This window comes from Ambystoma mexicanum, chromosome 4q, assembly GCF_040938575.1.
Source record: "Ambystoma mexicanum isolate Mex_15411 chromosome 4q, UKY_AmexF1_1, whole genome shotgun sequence".
Classification (NCBI taxonomy): domain Eukaryota; kingdom Metazoa; phylum Chordata; class Amphibia; order Caudata; family Ambystomatidae; genus Ambystoma; species Ambystoma mexicanum.
In genome coordinates this window covers 259,588,747-259,600,910 of record NC_090928.1, presented here as the reverse complement: position 1 = coordinate 259,600,910, position 12,164 = coordinate 259,588,747, and the positions used below count along the sequence as shown (strand labels likewise).

General features: G+C 50.2%; 1 protein-coding gene across 2 annotated transcripts in view; it reads left to right on the top strand.

The window, feature by feature from the left end:
* Window positions 1-11,624, top strand: part of AHCTF1 (AT-hook containing transcription factor 1) — a 2,174,249-nt gene extending 2,162,625 nt beyond the window's left edge. For both annotated transcript variants that reach the window (XM_069607832.1, XM_069607831.1), the window contains one exon: window positions 11,128-11,624. In XM_069607832.1, the coding sequence (XP_069463933.1) occupies window positions 11,128-11,326 (199 nt within the window). In that variant the 3' untranslated portion in view covers window positions 11,327-11,624. The remainder of the gene's footprint in view (window positions 1-11,127) is intronic.
* The last annotated feature ends 540 nt before the right edge of the window (window positions 11,625-12,164 follow it).

Genomic DNA, 12,164 nt, shown 5'->3' with positions numbered 1-12,164 from the left:
GAGTACCATCCTGAATAAGGTTCAGTAGCTGTCGCATCTACCGGTTTGAGTCAGTCCGCTCCCTCAAGTCCCTTCTGAGAATGATGTCCTCATGCATCCCAGTGATCCTGCACTGCAGAAGCAGAATGAAACCGCTTCAGGAGTTCTTTGATGCCTGTTGGCAGCCAATATCAGTATCTTGGGAAGACCAACTTCACCTCACGCCCTCAACAGTTACGACGGATGCGTTCCTAGAAGAGTGGGGAGCTCACAAAGGAGAATTTTACACAGAGACCTGCGGTTAACTCAAAAAGCCCTACACACCAATGTCCTGGAGCCGAGGGCAGTGTTCTGGGCCCTGAAGTCCTTCAAGCAACAATTGCAGAACCGGGTGGTTCACTTCTTCATAGACAACACCACCATCAAGTTCTATATTCGCATGCAAGGCGGGACCCGCTCTCTGATTTTCATTTCATTTTTTTCTGCAGAGGCACAGGACCTATGGACGTGGGCACTGGCGCACAAGATGTTCCTAGTTTCCTTCCAGCTGCCAGGGATCCACAATAGCATAGCGGATTCACTCACCAAGGGCAAGTTCTCTGCCTCTTCTCTGAGTGGTTGCATCCGGAGATCGACCTGTTAGCCACGCTGATCAACAAGTGCACCAGCTTTGCAAGCAGGGTTCCCAAAGAAGAAATCCTGGGAGTTGGAGCTACCGGTTCCATGGGAAGGTCTGTCTCTTTATACTTTTCCCCTGATCCCTCTGCTACCTCGAGTTCTCAATACACTCAAACAGAAATGCTGCACAATGATCCTGGTAGCCCTGGCTTGGTCGCACCAAATTTTGTATTCAGACCTGCTTCACTTGTTGGTGACTACTTCCTGCATCAGGTTGCACCCGCTCCCTTACCTTCTCTTCAGAGACGCCAGGTCGGTCCTACATCACGACTTGGCGTCACTTAACTTGACAGCCTGGCTCTTGCAGCCCTAGAATTCGGAAACCTACAGCTACCTCTACACTACAGAAATATCTTGGCCAGGGCCAGAGTGCCATCTACATTGTCCTGCTACAGAAGCAAGTGGAAGCGCTTTATATGGTGTGCAACTCAACACCTCGACATGTTCCACGGTCAGGCTCCAGACATCTTGCCATACCTCTTGTCATTGGCACATGTGTGTTTAGCGCCCTCTTCTATCAAGGTGCATTTAGCAGCCATCTCACGCTACAAGCGTGCCTCAGGTACACCTTCCGTCTGGTCACAAAGGTTGGTGAAAGAATTGCTCAAAGGACTGTTTCGTACTTGTCCCCCCTGTTAGAGGTCCTGCTCCAGCTTGGGACCGCAAGGTGGTCCTGTCGAAAGCTACTGGACCTTCCTTTCAAGCCACTGCACAGAGCCTCCTTAAAGTTTCTCTCCAGGAAGATGGCATTCCTAGTTGACTTTACTTCGGCCAAACAAGTGGGCGAACTACAAGCCTTCTTACTTGACTTTCCATCAGTCGAAGGTGGTCCTTCATACAAATCCTTCCTGCATACCAAAGGTCCCTTCTGCATTCCACCTTAATGTACCCGTGATTCTTCCAGTGTTTGGCGCTCCTTTATCTCCAGCAGAGCAATCCCTAAATTTCGCCTGAGCCTTCAAATTCTTTGTGACTTGCACTAAAGAGTTTCAAAAGTGATTGCAATTGTTTGTTGCCTACGGATCAGTTGGCAAGTGCAATGCCCTTTCCAAGTCTTCCATTTGGAGCTGGCTGTAAGCATGCATTTCCCACTGCCGTAGTCTGTCCAACCAGGCACCTTCCAGGAAGACCGCAAGCGCACTTGACGAGGGCCGTGACTTTTTCAACGTTCTTCTCTGGTGTCCCCCCTACTCCACATCTCCAGGGCAGCCATGTGGAAGTCTGTACATGCCTTAACATGGTTCTACTGCATCAATAGGTATTCCAGGTAGGATTCCTGAGTCGGCCAGGGAGTGCTTTGCAATCTGTTCATGCAAGGTGAGTGTTCAGAGGTGATTTGGTTACTTCTGTTGAGCTATGCCTCCACCCGTTTTGGTTGTGTGTATATGTACTGCTGTATAATCTTATTCAACAGCATGTGAATCGATGAAATATCCAATGCTGGAGAAGGAATAAGTTACAAACCTGTAACTCCTGTTCGAGGGGATTGGGTCCTCCGTATTCCTATGACCGGTAATGTCCACAGCTGTGCTGCTTCGGAAAATCTTGGGCGTCTGCGTCTTACGTCGATGCACTGTCCCCGAGGACGACGGCCGACGTCACCCGATGTGATAAGTAGGACGCACGATGCCCGTCGCCTCAGTTCGTTTTTTTCCGCGAACGTGTTTGCTTCGTGAATCTCGGTACGCCTCGACTCCTGTTCATGGCGATGTCTACTTCGTCTTCAACCCCCCGTCCGGGCTTCAAGAAATGCGGGGACTGTGGGTCCAAGATGTCGGTCATGGACTCGCACGACGCCTGCCTCTGGTGCCTCGGGGAGGCCCACGATACGGACTGTGTCGACTGCCAGTCGCTCATGGCCAAGGCCTTGTGGGAACGCAAGAAGAAGCTGTCGGTAGGTCGGGTGTCTAAGCTCCGGAAGTCGAGGTCTACGGGGCTTTCGATGGAAGACTCGAGAGGCGACTCTCCGCGTCCTCGTCGGAAGTCCAGTGGGTCTCCTTCCAGGAGTCGGTCTCGTCACTCCTCCGCCTCTTTGAGGCATTCCCGGAAGCGCCGGCATCGGTCGCCTTCCCCGTCCTCTTCCGGGGGACTCCGCCCGTCGGCGGGTCGCTTATCCCACCATGCAAGCGACACCGGAGGAATGGGCTTCCTTCGGGAAGCAGATGTTAGCGATTCTTGAATCGCAGGACACCGGTCCGTCCACGCCTCCGAGTGGGGTCGGTCGGCACCGGTTGAGAGACACCGCTCGTACGCCTTTGGGCTCGGGTGGTCGGCACAGCTCGCGGCAAAGGTCCCGCTTGGACAAGGGTAGCCGTTCTCGCCATGCCCGTTCCAGGTCCCGGTCCTCGGCCCGCTGGAGACCGCGTGATCCTGTGCTGTCTTCGAAGAAGACGTCGACGCCTCTGGCGCCGAGGTCGACAATTTCTCTCGAGACTCCGCCTCCGTGGGGGTCGTTGATGCTGTTGGCGCCTAGGTCGTCGAGAGATGCGCTCGGAGCTCCGGCTTCGAGGCCTGTGTCGACGCTGGCAGCGCTGCAGCTGACGCCGATTCTCTCGACGCCAGTGCCGACTCGTTCGGTGCCCTCGACGCCTTTTGAGGCGGTGGTGTTGGAGGGGCCCTGTGGCACGGGGTTAGCCCCTCGAAAGGCTCTGGCTAAGGTCAGGCATAGCTTTGGTCCCCAGGTGTCTTCCTCTCACCGCCTGGAGTATATTTCAGAGGGTGATGAAGGCTCTGATGAAGGCTTGGTTCCGGTTACGGTACCAGATGAGCTTCTCTCGGGCTATAGCCAGTTTGATGACCTGAGGCAGTCACTGCATGATGCCAGTGGACTGGACACCTCTCCGGAGGTGGAGTTTTGTAGGCCGGAGCCTGGCACTCATGCCAATTCTTCATATCGGCGCCTTATGTCTCGGGTCACCGAGTACTTGGGATGGTGGGCACCCCCAGGGGAGTTCATTCAGGATGATCTCACGGACAACCTTGATCTTGGTCCCCCCACTGACCCGGTACTGCCGTTTCATATGGCTCTGCAGAGAAGGGTGGCAGCGGCTTGGACTGCTCCGGAGAGTCTCCCAGCAGTGGGCAAGTCTTTGTCACGAAAATACCGTCCAGCCAGTAGCGACCCCTGCTACTTGTCCAGGCATCCCACTCCGGACAGTTTGGTGGTGCAGGCGGCTACGGCCCCGGCAAAGCAGGTGTCGTATCCTACCATCCCTCCGGATAGGGACGACAAACGTTTTGACGGCTGGGCGAAGAAAGTGTTTTCTTCAGGGGGTATGGCGCTTCAGACGGCCAACTCCATATGTGCCTTGTCTCGTTTCACACACCCTCTGTGGAACTGTGTTGCATTAGCGGCTGAACATATTCCCGAAGGGCACGAACAGGATGGTTTCCTTGCTTTGGTTCAGGATGGCAAGGATGCCATGTGTGAGGCCGTTCAGTCGGGTTTGGACATGGCAGATTCTGTCAGCCGGTCCATGGCGGCGAGCACCGTAATACGCAGGTTTGCGTGGTTGCGGAAGTCTGGGTTTGCTCCTGATGTGCAGTCCCGGCTCCTCAATATGCCCTTTGACGGTGAACATCTTTTTGGCAGCAAGGCTGATGAGAGCCTTGAGAGGTTGCAGACCTCCAAAGCTGCAGCAAAGTCGTTGGGCGCTGCAGTTCGACAACCTCCGCCTTTTCGTCCTAGGGGACAACAATGGAGGGGAGGTTCCTTTCGCTATTACTCGTCCTTCAGTAAAGCGAGAGGAGCTAGCAGTCAAAGAGGCCACCGTAAGAGTGCCAGAGGTGGAAAACAGGGTACTCGAGGTGCCAAGGCCGCTCGGGCAGTTGCCTCTTTGCCCTCAGGCAACGGCGTAGCCGCTAGCACTCAGTCATGAGGCAAGGTCCCATGGTTCGCCAGTTAGGGGAAGGCTGGCGCAGCATCTTGTAGAGTGGCGTGCCATTACTTCAGATGTGTGGGTTCTGGAGATCATAACACACGGCTATTGTCTTCCCTTTCGGCAGAGGCCTCACGACAATCCACCTGGGATCCTCTTTTGAAGAGTCCGGATCCGCTCCTTGCTCAGGAAATTCAAGCCCTGCGGGAGAAAGGCGCCATACAGCTGGTGCCTGTAGCGGAGAGGAACAAGGGATGGTATTCCCCTTATTTTTTGATTTTGAAGAAAGACTGGAGATTGAGACCCATCATGGTCTTGTGCGGTTTGAACAAACTCCTCAGGAAGGACAAGTTCAAGATGGTTACTCTCTCTCAAGTCCTCCAGGCCCTTCAACTTCAGGACTGGTTGGTGTCTCTCGACCTCAAGGACGCTTACTTCCATGTGCCGGTCCATGCCAAGCACAAGAAGTACCTGAGGTTCGCGGTTGGCGACTTGCACTTTCAGTTTCGGGTCCTGCCGTTCGGATTGACCTCCGCCCCAAGGGTTTTCACCGAGCTCATGGTGGTGGTGGCAGCGCATTTCAGGAAAGGGGGGATTCACGTCTACCCCTACCTGAACGATTGGTTGATCAGGGGGAGCTCTCCCGAGCAAGTCCTGGATCATCTGTCCGTCACCTGCCACTCCCTTCACAAGCTGGGCTTCTCCCTCAATTTAAACAAGTACCATTTGACGCCAACACAGCGGCTCCAGTACAACGGAGCAGTGCTCGACACATCCCTGGGGCAGTGTTTTCCTCCCCAGGTGAGGGCTCTTCACATTCAGCAGATGGTGCACAAGTTTCAACTTGCCCAGAATCTCCCAGCGTCCGAGTTCTTGAGACTGCTCGGCCTCATGGCATCCTGCATTCTTCTGGTGCCAGAGGCTCGTCTGCGGATGAGATCTTTGCAGTGGGCACTCAAGCTCCAGTGGTCTCAGTCCTCCGGCAGGCTGTCGGACCCTGTTCAGGTGCCGCCCTCAGTCGCCCAGGACCTTCTGTGGTGGGCCGTCGAAGGCATTCTGATGAAGGGGGCCCCATTTTGGCTGCCCTGGCCGTGACGATTGTGACGGACGCACCCCTCACGGGATGGGGAGCTCATGCCAACGAGTTGACAGCGGTTGTTGGTCTCTGTCGGAGTCCAGACTCCATATCAATCTGTTAGAGCTGAGGGCCGTCAGGCTAGCCCTGAAGGCTTTTCTGCCGACTGCGGGGAAAGAGTGTCCTGATTCTAACGGACAACACGGTGGCCATGCACTACCTCAACAAAAATGTGGGGGGCAGGGTCACTTCCTCTGTGCAGGGAGGCGATGCAGCTCGAGTTCTGGGCCATCCAGCAGGAAGTTTCGATCTCGGCTGTTCATCTGGCCGGAGACGACAACGAGATGGCGGACGCTCTGAGCAGGCAGAGCGCAATCTCTCACGTGGGAGCTGGCTCAGGAGATTCTCCTGGAGATCTTCGCCCTTTGGGGGACCGCTCAAGTGGATCTCTTCGCCTCCAGTGTTAACCGGAAGTGCGAAAGGTTCTGCTCGCGGGAATTTCCTCCAAAAGGAGCCTTAGGAGACTCGTTCGTGGTGGAGTGGTCATTCCCACTGCTGTTCGCGTTTCCTCCAGTCCCCGTCATCCCGCAAGTACTGCGGAGGTTACGGAGGTTCGGTTCCCGGATGATCCTCATTGCTCCGGCGTGGGCCCGGAGGACGTGGTACCCGGACCTTCTCGACTTGTCCATCTGCCCTCCACGTCGTCTTCCCTACTGAGACGATCTGCTCTCACAGGATGGGGGGGTGAGGTTCTCCATCCAGAGGTCAGATCCCTCAACCTTCACGCTTGGCTTCTGAAAGGTTGAGGTATAAGGATTGGGACCTCCCTGAAGACGTGATGGAGGTGTTGCTCTCGGCCAGGCGGCCCGCAACAAAGTCTCTGTACCGTTGCTGTTGGAGAAAGTTCTGCGACTGGTGCAGAGTTAAGAATGTGGATCCTTTTGAGTTTGACAGTCCCAGGGTTCTGCCTTTTTTTGCTTTCCTTGGCCCACAGGGGCTTGCAAGTGGGGACCATTAAAGGTTACCTGGCGGCGCTGTCCATATTTAAGCGCTCGTCTGAAGAATGTTCCTATTTTAAGATTCCTTTAATTTCTCAGTTTTTGAAAGGGCTCACTAATGTGTTCCCTCCGTCACCTTTTCTGGTGCCCGGTTGGGATTTGAACCTTGTTCTTAAGTTTCTTATGGGTGCACCGTTTGAGCCTTTGCATTCTTGCCCTTTGAGACTGTTAACTCTGAAAACTGTGTTTTTGGTTGCGGTTACTTCCGTTCGCAGAGTGAGTTACAGGCACTTTCAGTTAAGCCACCCTTCACTGTGTTTCATAAGGACAGGGTTGTCCTTAGAGTTCGTCATTCCTTTCTTCCGAAGGTGGTTTCGGAATTTCATTTGAGCCAGAAGGTTGTTCTTCCGGCGTTCTATCCTCCTCCACATCCTGGTAAGGAAGAGGAGAGGCTCCATAGGCTTGATCCTAGGAGAGCATTAAGCTTTTATATTTTGCGCATGTCCCGGGTCAGAGTGGATGATCAACTTTTCATTGGTTACGCTGGAAAGCGTTTGGGACAAGCTGTGACGAAACAGACTTTGTCTCGTTGGATTATTTTAGCTATCTCCGAGTGTTACCGCTTGGCGGGTAAGGACCCTCCGGCTGGCTTGCGGGCCCATTCTACCAGGGGAGTGGCTGCGTCTACTGCCCTGCAGAGGGGTGTTCCTACATCTGTGATGCAGCCACCTGGGCTTCAGTACATACTTTTGTACGTCACTACTCCCTCGATTCCATCCGAGTGCAGGATCTGGCCTTTGGCAAGGCAGTCCTTTATTCCGCAATTTGATTGGGCATGCTAAATTTGTGTTCTAAATTCTTTTCCCATCTCCTTGCTTGGTACTGCTTTGGGAGTCTGTCATAGATATGGAATACATCGGAGGACCCAATCCCCTCGAAGAACAAGTTACTTTCTTACCTGGTAACGTTCTTTCGATGGGATGGTCTGACGACATATTCCATATTGCTCCCTCCCTACCTTCCCGCTGCAGAATTTCTTTTGCGATTGCAGCTTGCGTTCTGCAAGGCTTTGTGTGTCTGACTGGCAGAAAACTGGTGGCACACATTCTGGGGAAAAAACTACAACTGAGGCTACGGGCGTTGTGCGTCCTACTTATCACATCGGGTGACGTCGGCCGTCGGAGGAGGTCCTCGGGGGCGGCGCATCGACGCAGGACACAGACGCCGAAGATTTTCCAAAGCAGCACAGCTGTGGACATTACCTGTCGTAGATATGGGATACGTCGTCGGACCATCCCATCGAAAGAACGTTACCAGGTAAGAGAGTAACTTGTTCTTCTAATGTGAAAACACAGCTGTTGCTGCCCAAGTTAATGGTTTTTCTGTCACCTGCTCTTAGGGAAGGCCTTGCCTGAATGCAGTTTCAAACTGTCCGTACTGGCACAGTGCAGTGTGACCAGCCTGCAGGGGTCTGAGGGCCCACTGACCACTGGCCCTGTGTTGCAGCCAGGTGTTCTTTTCGTACCACCTCACATGTATTTCACAAGGGGCAATACTAGACTAACCATATGAATAATTTTCTGGTAGTAAGTTATCATTCCAAGATGGAAAGTCTGGTACACTTTTATTGTGCTCTTTCAAAATACCTCTCTGAGAGTGGCAAAGGAGACAAATAGCACCAGTGAGGGTTCCTGTATGCTTTGCAGTAAATCGCAGAGCATTTCAGGACTATAACAGTGATCAGCGAGCTCTACATTTGATAAAACAAGTCTGTGATAAAAGGATTATATGTGTGAATCTCTAAATGCATAACCGATGCATGGCTTGGTGCTCACATCACGGTTCACAATACTCGCCCTAACATGAAATGTTTGTAACCATGAACCATACATGCTCATTTGGACAGCTTAAATTGTTGGATGCGAGTATTAAATGGCTGCAACATCAGCCACTCAAATGAGGTACAAGGGCTCTTTTGCTTCTTGTTTCTGAAGAATTTTAGAGGAGGAAGGGCTGGGTCTCAGTGTGGGCATGCCCAACCCCAATACAGAAACATCTTTAGGGAATTATATCTATAGACAGGCACAAAAGAGACCCCAAAACAATGCACAGAAAAGCTACACAGAAAGGATTGTACCTCTTATAAACTTTAGCCTGGCCAGCAATAATCTGATGAAGCGTTTTAAACAAAACTGGGATATGTCTTCTCCAGCTGCAGTTTTTTCAGAAAAATGTTCAGCCTGCAGAGGCCACAATGCAGCTCTACTCGGTGCAATTAAGAAACCCATGACAGCGGTTGTGATGTCCAGGGCAGTAAAGTTAGAGCCAGCAGTGCACCATGATTTGTTACTGTTTTCCCACACACTCTGTACACTGTTTAGGGAGCCCACTAGCTAGTGCTTTTTACAACTGGGTCATGCCTAATGCTCCAAAAGGCCTCGAGCTTCAAGTCCGACAGGGATTGCTAGATGCAGATGTCGGTGTCAAATTATCACAAGGTGTGCATCTACTGCTTAGGGGAGGAGCATAACATGGAGGGCTGTAGCAGCTGCAAGTTTGTATAGTCCAAGGACACCAGAAATCATGCCACAAAGCTCTACATAAGTGGGACAAGGATGCAGTTTAATTTGCCGACATCTGAGCCTTCTTCCAAGAAGGCCTTGGTCTTTGAGGAGAAACCTGAAGAGCATTGTTTTTCCCATGTTCCCAAAAAGGGCAAGAAGAAAAGGTAGCAGCAGAAGGGGGTCCCGGTCTCAAGTGGTACTTTGAAGCTTTTCTCTTCATAAGAAAGAGGAATCACCACTTCCGCCCCGGAAACGCCGTTGACACCTCTGAGGAATAGCCACCTGCATTAAGGTTATTTTTCCTCACTAGCTTCTTCAACCAGAATCAGTGGGAAGGCCTCAGGCGCTAGATGCTTCACCAAGGCCCCAACTGCATCAGCACTGGTGGTGGATCCAGGGCCCATTGCACATCTTAAAGCTGGCACAGGCACCTCTTCAGGCCACAAGAGTATGCCTGGTGGCTCGTTTCCACACCCATCTGTGGAGACTGCTCCCCTACTGTGCTCCTTAGCTCTGCCTTGGGGCGCTGAAGCTGTGGCCGTGGCCAGTGCTGGCCTACACCCCATGGAATTTTGCTCCCGTTTTAGAGTCCGTTATTATAAAAGATAAGTCAAATCTTTAATTTGAGTGTGACCCAGCCCAAATGTGTTGTAAGCCTTGAATTCCAGGAGGGTGGAGAACTTCCCTGAGGAGTTGTATGACCATGAGGGCCTATCAGAGCTGTTCCTTAACTTAAGGAATGTCATTTGGTTGCAATGCTGCGTGATGGGCACTATGACTGTCCTGTACAGACATTGTTAGATGTGTTCATCCGGGTCCACCCTAGATAGACAGTCTGAGTTTCTTAACCACCTTTCAATGGAAACAATTTATTTGGGGCAAAGGCTATTCATTCTCTGGCAATTTTAAAGGTCTTAGCTACTCTGTGTTTAGCTGTCCAGCTGCATCTGTAACACAGGGATGTTACTTTCGGTACTTGTTTTGCCAATGGTGGGAGAGGGCAGATACCCTCTGGCAAACAGGCCCAATGACATATTCCTCCGGGCGAGGGACATCAGGAAGGAGGACAAGCTGTTTTCTGATTATGCTGGAGCCCTTATATGGCACTGCTGTTACCAGACGATGTCCAGGTGGATGGACCTTTGCATTGTGGCATGTTAGGATCAGACCAGGAAAGAAGTGCATAGGGCTCTTATATCCAATTGGGCCAGTGACCTAGCGTTTACCTCTGTCTTGCAGAAGAGTATCCCCTTTTGACCATCTGTCAGGTGGGTACGCAGGCTTCCATGCACATGTTTGCCAAGCACTATTGCCTGGGTTTCTTGTTGGGTCAAGTTACCCGCTTTGGTTGGGCAATGCTTCAGTGTTACCTGATGTAAGTGATGGTTTCTCACTCTTCGCTCCTGGTTCTGTATTGCTTTGGAAGTGTATCTAAGATGTGGAAACTTTGGGAGAAAGGACTCCATTGGGAGAAAGGTTTAAATGCCTCATGTTCTTTCTGTTGTTTTAGTCCTTTCTCACACAGTTTACTCATCGTCTTCCGAACCTGCCCTGCCTTGTGGATAGCTCGTACACATTGGGCTATTCTGCAATCCCTGATCTACTGCGTGCTAGTAAAAAAGGCAGAACTGAGGCTATGGGGACTGCTGCCTCTATACATTGCCCCCATCATCACAATCGGCATCATGGGCACCCACCAATAAAGCGGAACACCACTGTGCCTCCCTGTGGCTGGAAAAGTTTCTAAAGCCAGCTGGTGTTGGAAAATATGAATTTAGAATGGGCAATATGGGGGAGGAAGGATTAATTCATCAGAGAGAACATTTCCAACAGGTAAATCATTTTTTATTTGTGGTTAGAGTAAGGAATTATGGAAGTATAACTCAACAAGTAAAACATGTGCATCTTGCAAAATCTCAGCATGTTAATGTTTCTTATTTATTACTTTCTTCTAGGTCATCTGAAAAGGTACCTTGGTCACCACCCCCTGTTCAGATTAACCTTATATCCCCCTTTGCTAGTCCTGCCACAGAAGAAAAAAGTGAAGCGCATGCATCTTCTGAAGAAGCCCCAGAAAAGATGACACTTCGAAGAAACCGGAAAAGATTGATATCCACTTTTACAAAGCCAGTCACTCGTAGAAAGATGCGATGAACTTTCTGTTTTGTTTTTTGTTTTCCAGTTTGTATGTACACCACGGTTTGTAAATGCAAGTCCGCAATTGTGTTGATTAAAAAAAATCATATTGGAGAGAAAATAATTTATATAAATTATTGTAAAATTTCATAAATGATTTTAAGAGATACCTAACTCCGTATGGAGTGCAGTCGAGCAATTTTATATGAATACTTCATACGTTTATAAAATATGTAACTATGGCTTCTAGGAATGTTAAATAAAGATGTATACTTCAAAATGTGATTTTTCAATAAATCCTGGATTACTCTTACTAGATCTGCCGCCTTTTTGGAATTTTTATCAGGTATGGGTTTTTAACATATTGTGTACTGTTTAGAAATCTTTCCGCTGTCATCTTCTGGAAACATATATTTATTTTTGTGTGTGTATCTTCGTTTGGCACAAATCCAATTTCTGGGTTAAGATTTTGCAGCACAACTACGATTGTGATTTAAACTAAATCATTTACAGAAAGGTAGGTTATAACAAAACTATAATAACGAAAAAACATATTTTTTTTGTATTTTATTTCGATTTATTTGAGGGGTCACCCCCTGTTTCCCAATGCTTCTAACCCTACCCCCCCCCACCAGTTCTAACTCCCAAACCACCACCCATATATGAAAAAAAATCTTTTATTTCGTTATTAGAGTTTTGTTATTACCTACCTCTCTGTAAATGTTATGGTTATAATCACTCGATACCATAAATTAAAGAAGACAATCTGATCAAAAATATTGAATAGGTAGAGAACACAGGCAAATCAACCTGGGAGTTCCTGTGCATTCCAAATTGCCATCTTTTCTCGGTTTCT